Genomic DNA, 15,894 nt, shown 5'->3' with positions numbered 1-15,894 from the left:
AGTATGATGCTAAGTGAAATAAGTCCGAGAAAGACAAATACCACACGATTTCACGCATATGTGGAATTTAAGAAATAAAATGAAACAAGAAAAAAGACAAAAAAACAGACTCAGCCCTAGAGAACGCACGCTGCTGTCGCCAGCAGGGAGGTGGGTGGGGGGAATGGGTGAGATGGGTGATGGGGATCAAGGGGTGCACTTGGGATGAGCCCTGGGTGATATGTATAATTGTTGAATCACCCTGTTGTGCACCCGAAACTATTGTAACACTGTATGTTAATTATACTGAAAAAAAAATTTTTTTTAAGTAAACTAAATTAAAACCAGGCATTGATATATTAGGAAAATGGCTGCCCACATTTGCCCTGTAAGGTGAAGAATTCCTTGAGGTCAGATTAGGTCTTTATTGAATCCCCGCCCCCCCCGTTTATTTTTTTAAAGAAAAAAAATTTTTTTTAACGTTTTATTTCTGAGAGAGAGGCAGCATGAGCAGGGGAGGGTTAGAGAGAGAGGGAGACACAGAATCTGAAGCAGGCTCCAGGCTCTGAGCTGTCAGCACAGAGCCCGACATGGGGCTCGAACCCACGAACCATGAGATCATGACCTGAGCCAAAGTCAGATGCTTAACGGACTGACCCCCCAGGCGCCCCTGAACTCCTCTGCCTTTAAATGTACCTAATGCACATAGCAGCTCGCTATTTGTGAATGTTTATTAAGAGTTTTGTTTATATGGGTTCTGTTTATTGATATTTACCAAACTAGAAGTTACCAAAACAGATTATTAATTTACTTACCAATAATCATAGATCCATTGAATCTTTTTATGAAAAGTAACTTCCAGAAACATTTGAAGATGGGCATCACTTTACAGTTTTGTAAACCTCTTTAAGTGCCAGGCTTAATGGAGGGGAAGTTGGGTTCTCGTCCCTTCCTGTATATTCGATGTGTTGTGCTGTCACTGTCATGGGCCCTGTGGCCTCTGGAAACCCCGCTGTGTGGCTGTGAGACAGAGAGTGAGGCGAGAAAAAGTGTTATCTCACTCTTGTGACGAAAACAGTGTTAACGTTACAGGACCTCGATCTTAGATGAACCCAGGTGTCTCTGGACTTACTTCAAGAATTGCTGTTCTGGGGGGTATTTGGGTACGAAATGTTTCTAAGAATAGGTCATCGTGACTGTTTTCTTGTTAGAACTTTACGCTAATTGTGCATGATGAGGGGATGTGATTTACGTAGTGTCTTTGAGAATGTAAGATTTCACTTAATCAGCTTCCTGTCTTTGATGCTGATGTGCATGAAGCTCAGAAAATGGCATTTATGGGGCCTCTTCTCCAAGATAGTCCTTGATTATATATTGAATCATGTGAAGATGGAATTCATCTTTTTCATCTAAAGGATGTGGATGGCTTTGATTTTGCACTTCTGACTTTTAAGCACGTGCCACCTGCCTTAAGAGACTTCGTTAATATTCTGCACTCCTTCCTTCCCATTCCCCCCACTTATCTTGATCCACGTGGGGATAAGATGACTAACTGATCCAACTTACAAGTCCCCGAAGAACAGCCGGAGGATTTGAGGACACCATGAAGAGTGTTTTTTTTGTCATCGTTGAGGAGGTTTAGGAATTACTCCTTTTCCTTTTATTTTTCACTTCGGGGCACGTGTGATTGTAGTGGGTATTTTTTGTCTTTAATTTTGTGTGGATCCGGTAAGCATCCGAATCACACTTGCATCTGTAGAGAGAAAGACTCCTTTAAATGGGAAGCTGAGAGTTCCCTAAATGCTTTACCACATCGTGCTCCTCTGAGTTGTGGGGGGCAGGCCTCGGCGGACCGCGGGGTGGCCGGTCTGCGGGAGAAATGGGGGGGGCTGCGTTCCTGCGGCGCCCGGCCGTTTCTCTTGACCTTTCCCAGTTCTCCGTCTTCCTTTCCTCTTCTATTCCCTGTTCCTCACCTGCCTGCGTCTGCCAGTGGCTGGTCACACAGCTCCCGAGTGTGGCGGGGAGCGGCGCCCCGGGCCTCGCAGGGTGGCGGGGTGCTGTGGGGGGCGCCGCGGGGGCGGCCGAACACAGTCCCGCCCCGAGGCGCGGCCCCAGCTGGTGACTGAGGCCCCGAGAGAGTGGCCGAGGCCTGCCCTGTTTAGAAGCGGCTGCGGGGTTTAAGCCCACCACGAGCACAGTTTGAGGATCCTGCCTAAATGACGTCACATTTACCTCAGAAGTTATTCCCGCTGAGATTTTTTTTTTTTTTTAAGTAAAAAGTAACCCCTAATCCCACAATTCGGTTTGTTTTGTGCCTTAAATCCCATGTGTGTATATTTTACCCAATTTTGGTAATCTTTTTTTTAATTTCTATTGTCCTAAAAATTTACTTCCAGTTCCTGTGCATTAGTTCTTTTTAAATGGCTACATGATTCTGTCTCGTGTTGCCTATCAGCTCATCAAAGCATTGCTTGATGAGATTTTTTGCTTTTATTCACATGCTTCAGTGAATGCCTTTGTACATGTATCTTTGTTCCTTAGAAGTATAACACGGGATGGAGTCCTGGAGAGAGAATGGTGGAGTCCAAGGTTAGAGTGGTTGTGGCTTTTCCTGTATGTTGCCGCACTGTTCTCCAGAAGCCTTCCCCCCGCTTAGCAGCAGCAGCAGGAAGGGACAGTGCCAGACGTACCCGTGTTAATCTGTTTTGGTGGCTTCAGCCTCAGACCTTAAAATCATTTGTTTGCATTTCTTTGGTCACCGCCCTCCGGTGGGTTTCCCTGCAGGATTTAACATGTGACTGTTGCCGCCCTGATCTCCTTCCCTTTGTAGGGGAAGAGTTGTGGATTTTCGGAGGACCTGGTGGCATAAGCCGCCTTCTTCTTTTAAAGTTTTATTCATTTTCTTGCTTACAGCTTCACCTGACTTCCAAGCCTTGTTCCCTTGTGCTGCTCTGGGATCCCACTGAGGTCAAGTCTTACCCACATCCATCCTCTAATTAAAACTCCGTTACATTTTGAAAAACAAAATTCAAGCCTTTTAGTCTGATCTGGGGACATTTTAGGATCTAAACTCCCCCACTCCTTTCCCCTGGTTCTGTCCGTGTCTTTCTCTCGGCCTGTTTCCATGTGACTTGGGTCTCTGGGACTGGGCCACATGACACAATACACTGTTCACAGGCAGCACACTGCACATTGTATATTTACACGCCCGACTTTTCTGGAAGGCCATGTGGGTTCTCGGCACAAGGACTAGCTCCTGGTGATTGCTCTTTGTGCCCCGCAGCCGTGTGCAAGAACTGTTCAGTTGTTTTGAAAATATTAGAGCTAAATTTTAGACTTTTTCCATCTTAATATTTAGATCCGCAATTAAAAGAAGCTGTATCTTACTAAGAGAAGTTCTGTACTAGCTGTGTGCCCTTAAGCTCTCAGTGCCTCAGTTTGCTTCTCTGTGAGATGGGCATACTAGTATCCACCTCCTAAGGTTATTGTGAAGATGAGATTCTCATCTAAAATGTTGGTGCTCGAAACAGGGCCTCACCCAGCATTAATGCACGATAAATTACTACCATCATTTTCTTTTTTCCATGAGGTTTTGGTTAAATACTAGAAGCAGGTGTAAACAGAAGAATGGTCTGCCTTGAGATCTGGGCCCGCAGCCTTTCTCGTTTCTGGTTGTGTATCCAGATGTATAGACCCAAGAGGGACAGTCTTGTGCTTAGAAGTTTTTATGTACCAGTTGTTCCTTGAACAGTTCTGTAGTATGTGTGGTATGGGGATGGTACCTCAGTAGACGATTGTGGGGTAAATTACGTCTTGAGCAAAGATCAGTCTCTAGAAACGAGGTGATGAGAGTTGGCTTCCCAGGATATAGGACGTTAATACTCTTTCCATCAGTAAAGCGGATGGTGGGGAGCCGGGAAATAGAAGCCGGTAGCCCTGTGCGATGCACCGTAAGCAGCAGGTCCTGTGATTAGCGAGTGTATGAAGCTTCCGCCCTGTACTCCGCGCCTGTGCGTAGCTGCAGGGGACTCCGAATAGTGTAACACAGAATTTTTCTCCTGAGAAACCTTTCAGTAAAAAAATTGGGGCAAGCTGTCGACCACGAATGAAATACTCAGCAGCGTAAGACGGTGGACGATCCGCACACGTTCTGTTTGAGAGGCAGCTGTATCCATGCCCACGGCCTCAGACTGCTCGGCACCTGCTGTATGGGCAGCCCCCCACCCCCACCCCTCCAGCTCCCAGGGTGCGGGTGCCGGGACAGGAAGGGACGAGAGCACAGTTGACCAGCCAGCCCTTCCCCGGCAGCTGCTGTGGGAGTAGCAGTGAGCCGAGCAGAGGCCTGGACCTGGGGTACTTTCCTTAGAAATTCTAGTCTTCCACGTGGCCGTCATCCGCATTTTGAAAGTGGTGTGAACCGAGTTCACCGATTGACACTTTGCTAAGCAGCGTTGCTCGCCCGCCTCTGAACTGGGAAGGCGTCCCGTGACTTCCCCTCTCTCTAGAACACTGCTCGGGTGAGGGCACTGACTTCAGGCAAAAGACGACCTCGTGTACTGAGAGAGGAGAATGAACAGCAGCGGCACAGAGCCCTTAGCGCTCCCGGCTCGCTGACAGGCCCGTCCTGACCCCCAGGAGACACAGGAGGAAGCGGCCCCTCGCCCACCCTGGCAGCCGGGACCACGGCTTGTCACCCCCGCAGCGTGTGCGCGCCTCCCATGGAGGGGGCCTCGCTGCCTGAGAAGCCCGCGCCCCTTCCTTTAGGAAGGGGGGCTCGAGGACGGTTGGAACTACTGAATGTTCCAGAAGGGAAGCCAGTTTAAATTTTTTGACTCCCGGGTTTGAGACCGTGACATCCAGTGAGATGGGGCCAGTTCCCGCATCTGTTTAAAACCATAAATGTACCCTGTCCTTTCCCCGTCCGGTTCCTCCCCCGGTGAGAAGCCGCACGGCACCTGAGCGTTCCCGCCTGCTCTCTAATTAGGCCGCTCCACCGGAATGCGTTGTAATCTTGCTGCTCTTCGTGTTCTAGGGATGGGGCAAGTTTCAGATTGGCCGTTTACAGTAAAGAAAAGGGAAAACAGATTAGGTTTTGCTGCATAATCTTGTTAAAAATACCCAGCCTCATAGTCATTGGGGTGAATGGGCTTAAACGCGGGAGTAGTCTGGTGCCAGAGCGCTGTGTGTTTTCCTTGTGTGTCAGCCTCGAAACTGTGGGGAGCGCAGGAGCTTAAGTGTTTGAATTAAAAACCAAACTGCTGTTTTCTCAACAGGATGCATTCAGTTTACTCGCATACTCGGATCCCTGGAACAGCCCGGTCGGAAATCAGCTTGACCCAATTCAGAGAGAACCCGTGTGCTCAGCCCTTAACAGTGCAATATTAGGTGAGTAAGGCAGCGCCTCTCCTGGACGCTCTCAGCACCTGAGCTGGGACTTGTGCTGGGATTTGTTATTTTGGTAAAATATTAAGGGAAACATTCTCTACGTTTTAAAAAAGTTGAAATTATCGCAGTGTAGAAACTGTCCCCTCCTTCATCTTAATTCCAAGATCAAATGATTCAAACAGTTTAAAAAGCCGCACACTGGGATATACGTTGGCAAGTCTGGAAAAGAGGAGGGTGTGTGCATGTTACGGAGACGTTTCTGGACTTAGCCGCACGTCCCGCAGCCTCCGCTGTGCCTGGGATGCACACGCGGGGACTTCCAGGTGACGTGTGACTGCGCTGGCAGCACCAGCCCTTGGAGTAGCGTCCTGTTGGCATTAAAGGTCAACAGATTCAGCCGGGGGCCCTTTACCCGCCGAAAGGCACGGGGGAGGGGAGAGCAGCAGTGCCAGCGGCGGGACCTAGGGAGGGGGGACCATGAAGGGCGAGCCTGCGGCTTGCTGTTCCCCCATCGGTTGCTGTTCCTGCCGGCAGCTCACTGCACTGTGATTACTGTGTCCTGAACCATAGACTTTTTCTCCGAATTCTGGTAACATTCGTGCATTTATATAGAAATTCTAGGGGGTGGATTACGAAAAGCTGTATCTTCTCTGGGAGATTCTTTTCAAAGGTAACTTGAAGAAGAGCGGCTTCGGACCGGACTTTAGAGCCCCAATTCCGCAGGTACAGTGAGACTGCACTTTAGAGCCCTCTCTCCCTCCTGCTCGGCCCGTGAGGTCGGGAGCTTTGAGCGCACGTTGCAGACCGTTTCGGGGGCACGAGCGCGCGGCCGCGAGGAGCAGGGCGGCCCGTGGCGGGCGGCCTCCAGGGTGAAGGAGGCAGGTGCTCATAGATGAGCCTTAACCCATGGATTTGCTCTCCTAAAGTTCATTACAGTTGACGCTTCAACAACGTGGGGGACGGGACACCAACCCCCCGGCACAAAAATTTGCATCTAACTTTTGACTCCCCCCAAACGTAACCGCCCGTCACCCTGCTGCTGGCCGCGGGCCCTGCCGGAACAGGAGCCTGGGACGGACCCAGACGTGGCGCGTCACGTGTGTCGTGTTCTGGGTTCTTACGATAAAGCTGGAGGTGAAGAAAAGCAGACGGGCAAAGCCAGCTCCGTTCCTGGACCGTGTCCGAAACCCCCCCCGGAAGCGGGTCTGTGTAGTTCAAACCGGTCTTTCTCAAGGGCGAACTGTTAGTTCTTGGTGTTAAGCTAGAATGGTGGGTGCTTTGCGATAGCATGAAGGGAAAAAATCGTGTTTTGGGGGGCGTTCCTAGAAGTTTGTATGTCATAAATCACGTAAATTTTCTTTGGCTAACGTGTTGTATCCATTTTACCTCTGTTGGTAAAAACAGAACTCAGTAGTAATGCTGGGATCTGTAGGGCAAATCATGGTCTACTGTTAGGGTCTTTTTGAAATTACTACCACCTTCATATTTAGGTATCATATTTGTAAAGAATTTTTGAAGTAACCAGTTTTTTTAAAATAGTTTTTTATATAAGAGAATTCACAGTTATTAAATGTGACATTTTGTAGGGCCGCCCTGCAGGATCCGTGTCTTCAGAGTAGCTATGCTCGGCTGTGCCCAGTACTTAAACTTCGGTTCATGATTCCCGCAAAATTCATGACAGGCTTATTAAGTTGCTGTGGACGGATACGTGCATATTGATAAATACCATAGTATTTGATACAGTATTTATAATTAGTGCTTGAAGTTGTTCTATATTAGTTGTATGTAATTCCTACCAGTTCCATATCCAAAAAACTTCAAAGCTGCTTCTACCCCCATGCCTCCCGCTGCTGATCTTCCAGCAAGGTTACTTCCCTGTCGGCCATCAAGAGCCATTTTCAAAAAAAAAAAAGCTTCCTTTTCAATTTTTATCCCTTTTTATGTGGATTTTGTGTAAAAATTAAATTGTTCTGGGCTCAGACAGAACTGTCAAGTCCACGCTGCTTAGAGCTGAATCACCATCAGAGAGCTCAGCTAAATAGCGTCTCACTCACCCTAGAATAGCCAGGACTTTACTAATCGTAAGCCACAGACCACTTTTCAGACCATCCTCTCTCTCACCGCTCTGTCTTTTCTTACAGATTTCCAGTCTTACATTCTTGATCTGTTTTGTTTTCTCTTGGACCTTTAAATCCTGAATTTGCTTCCTTTTATTGTGCCATTCCTTATGGAACTTTTCTTTCTCCCACATTGCGACCTTGGAATAAATTGGGGTGGCTGGTGGCTCAGTCGGTTGAGCATCCAACTCCTTGATTTTGGCTCCAGTACTGATGCCAGGGTCATGGGATCGTGCCCCGGGTCAGGCTCTGAGCTGAGCGTGGAGCCTGCCTAAGATTCCTCTCCCCCACTCACGTGTGCTCTCCCTCTAATAGAATTAAGTCGTATGGAGCCTTGGCGGCCAGTATCCTGGTTTTTGCCCTCTGTTGTCCACTGTGCATACAAGGGACTGATGAGTAACTTTATTGAGAATCCATATAAACTTAACATTTGGACATCTCCACCCAGGAAGAGAGCTCTAAGAGCTTGGTCACTTTCACCAGTAGTTCATTTTTTCATTTCCGGTAAAGAACACATGTTGCTAATTGCCTACATTTGTACTGTAGCTGTCTGACAGACTTCTGGTACGTAGGACACTGAGAACAAATGTATTAGCCATCTCAAAAGTATTTTATCTACCAGCTGTAAGTTAACTCCCTCCAGGATTCTAGGGTGGTCTTGCTTTCTCTTGTCTTGCCTCACGGCCACCATCATCATCTGCTCCCTAGAAACCTAAGTAACGTTCACCAATCTGCCTTGGGACCTCGGCCAGCCTCTTGTTGGGCTGTCCCCAGGGGGGAGGAGCCCATCAGTGGAACTTTTACTGAAAGCCTGCGGTCTTTTCCTGTCCGGTCATCGGACTTTAGTTAAGTTGAAGAGAACTACTGAATAGTCCTTACTCCCCACTGTAAATATCAGGTAAGAAATGACATCTTTCCCGCCATAGTTAATATGGAAGTTTTTAAGTATCTAATTCTGCAAGAATTTTTCTTCATAGTCGAATACTCAGTACCCTTGCTACCTAGTCCGAGTGGCAGGGCCGAGACCTCCATCATCTGCCTAGAAATTACCATTGCTCTTTAGGTAATTAAGAGCAGTATAGGCACTGGTAAGTGTTCAAGAAATGCAGTATTTTCCCAATTAGGAAGCGGTTGGAAAATGTCTTGCTAACTGCCGTCCCCCTGTTTAATCGTCTTTCCGCAGAAACCCACAATCTGCCAAAGCAACCTCCACTCGCCCTCGCCATGGGCCAGGCCACACAATGTCTCGGACTGATGGCTCGATCCGGAATTGGATCCTGTGCGTTTGCCACAGTGGAAGACTACCTACATTAGCTATGCATCTAAGGAGCTCACACGCGTATATTGTGGCGTATAGTCAACCTGGAAGTAGACCAGCTCTGCTGATTTGAAATTTAGATTTTTTTAATTATGTACTGGGGACAGGTTTTTGTCGCTTTACATTGCTTCCTAGTTTACAGCATGATGCAAATGATTTTCTAACTTGGTGTTAGGAGAAATTATTTTCCATCTTTAACCTCTTAGTTGTCTAAGAGTTAAATATTACTGAATTTCAGACGTTCAAATTGATCATCACAAATCCTTTAAAACAATTACCTAAAAGAAACCAAAAAATCCTGCCGCCTTTGTTTGGGGGAGAGGGGGGAAGGAAACGGAACCAGTCGTGTTTGTGTTAGCATGTGGGTGATGTAAACTTCAATTTGGGAGAGGCTCCGACCCCCGCTCCCGTATAAGCATTCAATCAGTGTAACTTGCAAACCGCATAAACATCCGACAGTTTGAATTTATAGTGTTGATGGAAGAAATCATTTTTAATGTGTACTGTAAAACTTGAAATACTCAGGAGCTGAGTGAATATGTCTGTTGCTACTTACAATCCCGACCTGTTAGTCCCAGTAGTTTTGTTTTAACATGGTCTTTTTCACCTTTGTTTCCTGTTTAACTACAGACGACTTCTGTTGTAGACTCACAAGTTTAACTGTTGTATTATAACAGTATTACATGTCAACAGTGTGGTTATGACCTTTATTTATATAAAAACCAAATATTTAGTCAATTTACCGTGTCTTAATTTAATCTTTGTACACCTTCCATTTTTAAGTGCTTAAATGAGTACTATATTGCAATAAAAATGTAGTGATATAATTAACCAGCCATTAAAAATTTACTATTACAGATACTAGAGTGTCCATTGAATTTGTATCTTAGGTACCTGCACGCTTCTGACCAATATGAAAGTAGAGCAGTTAAAACGAATGGTCTCCGCTAGAAATCGGACTTCTACAACCCAGGACGGCCTCAGTTTCCCGGCCTCCCTCAATGAGGGTCAGACCCGACGCCGTGGGTGCCGCCCAAAGCAAACAGCAACTTCACCACCTGCTGTCGTACCGACAGTAATAACGACGGCATGTGGCTCGCCACCAAAGCAAAGCCCCCCCAAACTGGGTAAAAGGGACATTTAACAAGATCACCACGTCATCTGGGCTGACTGTGCCCCGAGGCTCCCATCTTCCTCAAGAAGAACTGGCGATTACACGGAGATACTGAGCTTTTAGCTACTGCCCTCCTGTTCCAGAGCCTCGGAAGCGAATGCTCCTCAAAGCACCAAAACCTCTGCAAGACAAAGGCAGCTGAGAACACCCCCGCCGCCCACTGCTCCTCTCGCCCTGCCGCGCACCCAGCACCGCACCCAACGCTGCACCCGGCACCGCGGGGTGCAAGACGCACTTTCAAGTGAATGTGCAAACGCTCACAGGGGGAACAGTTCTCTCAAACCGCGTTTGCTTGCAGTGTCGTCCTCAGAAACCATGAGGCAGGACTGTCCTCTGGGAGGAGGAAAGGGGACGGGGTACTTCCCCCAACAGACCTAGGATTTCTGCAAAAACCCTACAAAACTCTTTATAAAAAGGATTTATTAGGGTTTTTTTTAAAGAACATTTTCTATACCAAATAATTAAGTTCTATACATACAAGGTCTCACTCTTCATTTACTTCATTTGATTCACTTCTTAGTTTTCATCTTTCTGACCATCCACCGTCTTTTAAACCTCTTGGCATTTTGTTTTTTCTGAGTTCCTGGAATAGAAAATTTTGTGCAGTTAAGAATATGAGATCTGAAATTCCCAAGAAACAATTCCAAAGTTTTCAAGATTCTGTGAATATAAATAATAAAATTGGGTCTGTTAAATCAAATTGTATGGTAGGTATCTACCACGCTGATCTGTTTTAGAAGAAACTAAGATACTAACACAGAAGCCATCATAGGGAAAACACTAATACTTCAGGATTATTTATTTACCACCTCCTTTAAAAATACGTACTTTCGATACATAAAAAGTTAAGAGAACAGAGCTGGCTCTTACCCCAAGTATTATTCAGAAACTGGGCTGCAGCCTTTTTCACCGGTAACCTCTTGTTTTCCAGAGACAGGAACTTATTTACTAGAAAAGAGAATGATTTATCACTTCCTCTCACTTTTTACTGCAATTTACACAAAGATCTGTAAAGAAATTACCAGTAGTTCTGTTGGTCCCCGGGCCATATAAGGAGTTCTGTATAAAGGCTTTCGCTGCTTGCTGCCTTGCATCTCTCAGATCTTGATCTTTTAACCTTAGAGCCAAGTAGCTTTTATTCTGGCTGGTGACCAACACAAAAAGGTCAAAATGAGCAAATCTTGAGGAAATGCTTAGTTTGAAAATAAAAAGTGTTTTGTTACTTAAAAGTGAAAAAAAGACAGGGAAATCCTAATTTTCTGTATGTGCAGATCATGAGTAAAACGACATCACTGGGCTATTTTACTACAGACTAACATTGACATTTTAGGAGGCCGAGGTTTTATTTTTCCAGAAGTATCAGAACTGGTTCCCCCACCCCCAAAGATGTAATTTGAAACTACTATACTGAAAATATTTCTCCCCGGAAGCCGATACTCTCTCTCAGGTCAGCTTCATACCTTCTGTGAAAAGAAGGAAGACCCTTACCCGACAGACTGTACTTTCTGGAATTTAGCTTTCTTGGAATCACTTCCTTTATCACAGTCTTCATTTTTCTTCTGCAAATTCGCTAAAAAAAAAAAACAAAAACAAAAACAAAAACAGAAAACTGAGTTATATATATACATATATATATACACACACACGTATATACATACATATATATATAATAAAGCAGAACATTTACCAGACCGCACTTTAAACATGCACTAGCACCAATGTGGATGCAATCTTTATTTATAAGAAACAGAACAGGCCCAAGCTATACCTGGCCAGGCCTGTTCCCACACTCGGGCCAAACATTTGGCTGCAAATAATCTGCAAATGCACTTGACACTTACAAGAAGTTATTTAAATGAGAATAGATCATACCTTCTTTCAACTTTCCTGATGATTTCTTTATGCTAAGGAAGAACAATGAAAATACTGATTGGTACAGCAGGTAGCAAAGATCGCTGCACTTGTTAACACAACTTCATCTGCCTTTACAAAGATCTTCCCCTTTCATGACCACCATCCTCAGTTTTTACTCAGGATCTTTAATCAGTTTTGGAAAGCAAAAGTCCCTCCCCAGGGCACTGCTAACAGTCCCCAAATGAGCATATACTAGGCTTGGGAGTGTCTTCTCAGAAGTGAGGATCTCCGCCTACGAGCTGGCTTCAGGAGACGTGGACTGCTGTGGTGGGCAGCGAGGTGAAAGACTTCAGAGAAAAGGAGTTCCGTAATCCAGTATTCAAAATACAGAGCGAAAGGTGGTGGGACTGCCTCGTTTTACCTGGGGGAACCACGGAGGAGGGAGTCAACCCTTCAGAAGCAGAGACCAGAACTAGCCTGGAGGAGCAGCGGTCTAACCGTGTGAGCCGACAAACCGGACAGGACACCCCCCGTGCACAAGCACTTGCACAGCGGAAAATCTACACTGAGGAGGCAGCGATGAGGTGGGGGAGTGCGAGAAGGAAGAGGTGACAGCTGAGCTGGGTGTTTTAGAGGAAAGGGGAATGTGCCACCAGATACAACTGTTGGTATGTTCCACATATTCAGAACTTGAACAGCTCTTTGGAGAAGTCTTTTACTGAAAATCACGAGGACCACCGGTCTAAGCAAGAAAGAGAGGACGCGAGGCGTCAGGGTGGCTGTCCATTAAGCGACCGACTCCGCTCAAGTCTTGATCCCAGGGTTGTGGTATCGAGTCCCATGTCAGGTTCCTGAGACTCCCTCTCCCCCCGCCCCTCCCCTGTCCACACTCTCTCTCAATAAACATTTTTAAAAAGGATGAACTACAGAACTAAACTTCTGACTTTAATAAAGCAATAAGGAGAAACCAGGAGAATATAAAAACAAATTACCAGATATCTGGAAGTCTAAACATACTAAGGTTTGATTTCAAAGGACAGAGGACAACGAGAACTACCGCAATGGCCTTTAACGTTCAGCACAGGGCCCGGCTGCTAAATGACAAGAATGAAGCAGGACAGGCTGGGAGCCGCCGAGGCAAGCGGGGGAGAAGAGTCTCCGGAGGCTGCGGGCAGGTGTGCTCCTTCACCGAATGATAACGGTTCAGGATGTCATTTTATTCACCACCGTCTCCCCTGCTCTGAGTACAGTGACGGGAGCAGTGCCAGCTCCGGACTGAACACCCTGGGGTCAGTAACTCGGAGGCTAGACTTAGCCGGGGGAACGGACAAAAAGAAGTGAGGGGCGCCTGGGGGGCTCCGTCGGCTAAGCGTCCGACTTTGGCTCAGGTCATGATCTCCTGGCTCGTGGGTTCAAGCCGCCAGTCGGGGTCTGCTCTGTGCTGACAGCTCAGAGCCTGGGGCCTGCTTCCGATTCTGTGTGTGTTGTGTGTGTGTGTGTCTCCCCCCCCCCCCACTCTCACTCTCAAAAATAAACATTAAAATTCTTTTTATTTTAGTGGTAAAAGACAAAAGGAGTTAATTCCTTCCACTTTTACCACCAAATCCAACTACCTGCTGTGTCGCTTTTTGTTTCATTCTCTTATGTGGATTCCAACCAACGTGTGGACCAGTATCTAATCCAAAGACAGGTGTAGATAAGCAAGGCATAGGTAACAAGGATCCATTACTTACTCAATCTGTCCCGCTGTAGTTAACTTCTCTAGAATGTTCTCTGGAAGGAGTTTTCTTTTCTTAGATTAAAACATTTAAAAATTAATCAGAGGTGACATACGTTACCCCGTGCCCTAGGTTGCTTCTCAAGTTTCTGACTCTAAGGACTGCTTTCCATCTAGACAAACGAACGCGGCTGGGCCCTGCCCCGCTATCTCTAAGCTGTGGAAAGGCTGGGCCCGCGAAGCTCAGGACCCGGCCCACATTCCTGGGCAGACTGAGCCCAGGCTGGGAAGGCTGTCCACTGTACCCCAGCCCAGAGGTCACTGTTCTGCGATGAGCGCCACTAGGTCACGTCCATCGGAGTCGGTGCCCTGTGGCCAGTCTGCCCAACGTTAGCCGGCAAAGCAAAGATGTTCCAGGTACCTCAGTTCGCAAGGCACCTCAGCAGCCCAGTTCCGGGTAAAGAAACTACCTCCGCGAAACTAAACGGCCAGGCTCGTCGCGGCGAGGGGCTGCAACGGGGAAACCCTGTCATCTCACGCCCCCGACTCTGCCCACCCCCATTTCCAATCCGTGGACAGCAGAGAGCCGCGGGCGCCTTCGCTTTGGCCGGTGTCGGTGTCGGAAGGATTAGCGCCTTTCCCCGCCCCCAGGACCCACCAGCGCCGGCACCCAACACGCAGTCGTGCCCCAGCCGGGTGGTTTGAGAAAGGAGGCCGCCCTCTCTAGCCCCTAACCTTCTGTTCGATGAAAAGCTCCTCGCGCCGCTTCCGCTTCTCCTTCAGGAGTGTTTTGTCCCTGAAAGAGAGAAGGTGACAAGTCGGTGCGGGGTGACACGCGCGGGCCAGGAAGGGGCGGCCACCCCGGCCGGCGGCGGGCTCCGAACCTGCGCACCGCCTCCCGCACCCGCCGCTCCTCCTCTCGTGCTTCCGCCTGCGCGCTGGCGAAAGTCAGCTCCTCCGGAGCCTCGTCGTCGAACCCGTCGTCCCCTTCCTCGTTGTCGTCCTCCAGCGGCTCCGCGGCCGCGCCGCTGCTGGGCTGCGCGAGCAACAGGCCGTGCTCCGCCGCCGCCTCCTCCTCCTCGGAGGCGGGATGACCCTCGTCCACCATCGCCGACGCCGGGATGCGGGACGCGCGCGGCCGCAACTGCACCATGGCCCGCGCAGCACCCTACCGCCTGGCCTCTGACCCGGAAGTGACGCGCAGCCGCCGCGTGACGCAGTGAGCAAGCGCCGCGAGTTTGCCGCCACCCCTCCCCCCCACGAGTGCAGTTACGAAGACGGCGGAGCGCAGCAGCGGCGCATGCGCAGAACGGAGGGGCGTGGCCTAAGGAGAGGAAGCGGTATTTCCTTCCTTTCTCTAGGAGGTGTTCCTCGCCCGGGATTTCGCACGCGTTCCTCTCCGCCCCGCGGCAGTGGCCAGCGCTCCGGCTGAGAGCGGGCGGCGATGGGGCTAGTTTCCACGAGGGGAAGAGCCATCGTGAGACGTCCTCCGCGGGGAGGCTCCTCCGGTCCGGCTAACACGGGTTAGGCCGGCCGATGCCTGTGACCGCAAGCCCTGGCGGCCCCACCTAGCACGGGGATCCACTTGGTCCTGTTAACCTGAAAAAGTAAAACTCTCAGTTGTTTCACCAGCGAAAAATGGGCTCATTCAGGAATAGGAGAGAGTTGCAATCGCAGGCAAGCAGGCGGCAAGTAAAAATATAAGCCAGTATCCCCTAAAGGCGTCGCTCGCTCATTTTATAAAGGAAAGGGGGGCACTTGCGAGGGGCTGTTGTAAGCTAAAAGGCCATTGGAGTAAACTGGGAGTTCAGACTACGGTGGCTTCCCATTGGGCGCGCGGTCACAGCTGTCATTGGCTGGACTGTTGCTGGGGGAAGAGGAAAGCCTTCCTCCTGTGGGCGTTAATGAAACAGTATACGCCTGGGGCGCCTGGGTGGCTCAGTTGGTTGGGCGTCCGACCTTTGGCTCGGGTCGTGATCTCACGGCTCGTGGGTTCGGGCCCCACATTGGGCTTGTGCTGACAGCTCAGAGCCTGCTTCGCATCCTCTGTCTTCCTCTCCCTCCGTCCCTCCCCCACTTGCAAAAATAAACATTAAAAAAAATTTTTTTTTAAATAAAAACAAAACAGTATACGCCTGCGAGTGTAAGGACACAAGTCTAAACCAGACTGACTCCATAACAGGCTTTAAGTTTCCCCTCTAAACTAGAAGGCCTAAGTTTCAGTTTCCCTGAAACTATCAGGCAGCTACACACTGCCCAAGGCCGAAGAAACTGCCCACCACTTCACTCCACCACACTACCTTGGCAACGCCCAATCAAGAAAGGCCAGCAACTATAGATAAATCTCAGC

The 15,894-nt window shown here is 48.4% G+C and overlaps 2 protein-coding genes across 4 annotated transcripts in view; one reads left to right on the top strand and one right to left on the bottom strand.

Annotated features, from left to right (window-relative positions):
- RANBP9 (RAN binding protein 9) overlaps positions 1 to 9,660 on the top strand; it is an 87,677-nt gene extending 78,017 nt beyond the window's left edge. Inside the window, exons 13-14 of the mRNA XM_039231844.1 lie at positions 5,253 to 5,364; positions 8,665 to 9,660. Of these exons, the coding sequence (XP_039087775.1) occupies positions 5,253 to 5,364; positions 8,665 to 8,795 (243 nt within the window). The 3' untranslated portion in view covers positions 8,796 to 9,660. The remainder of the gene's footprint in view (positions 1 to 5,252; positions 5,365 to 8,664) is intronic.
- On the bottom strand, positions 6,923 to 14,719 carry NOL7 (nucleolar protein 7). Of its 3 annotated transcripts, none has more exons than XM_039231846.1 (9): positions 14,429 to 14,719; positions 14,280 to 14,340; positions 13,561 to 13,619; positions 11,846 to 11,877; positions 11,462 to 11,543; positions 10,996 to 11,117; positions 10,844 to 10,921; positions 10,452 to 10,556; positions 6,923 to 7,058 (listed from the first exon to the last, which is right to left on the bottom strand). In XM_039231846.1, the coding sequence occupies exons 1-8, from the start codon at positions 14,695 to 14,697 to the stop codon at positions 10,483 to 10,485; spliced, it is 777 nt and encodes a 258-aa protein (XP_039087777.1). In that variant the 5' UTR covers positions 14,698 to 14,719; the 3' UTR covers positions 6,923 to 7,058; positions 10,452 to 10,482. The 3 variants fall into 3 exon arrangements, with proteins under 3 accessions (XP_039087777.1, XP_039087778.1, XP_039087776.1); XM_039231847.1 differs by lacking the exon at positions 6,923 to 7,058 and adding an exon at positions 7,610 to 7,621; XM_039231845.1 differs by lacking the exon at positions 6,923 to 7,058 and having other exon boundaries at positions 10,377 to 10,556.
- Between the last annotated feature and the right edge of the window lie 1,175 nt (positions 14,720 to 15,894).

The sequence above is a fragment of the Hyaena hyaena genome, unplaced genomic scaffold (genome assembly GCF_003009895.1).
Source record: "Hyaena hyaena isolate Hyena2069 unplaced genomic scaffold, ASM300989v1 scaffold_60, whole genome shotgun sequence".
NCBI classification, from domain to species: domain Eukaryota; kingdom Metazoa; phylum Chordata; class Mammalia; order Carnivora; family Hyaenidae; genus Hyaena; species Hyaena hyaena.
Note: the sequence above shows the minus strand (reverse complement) of the source record. Positions and strands in the feature narration are given on the sequence as shown.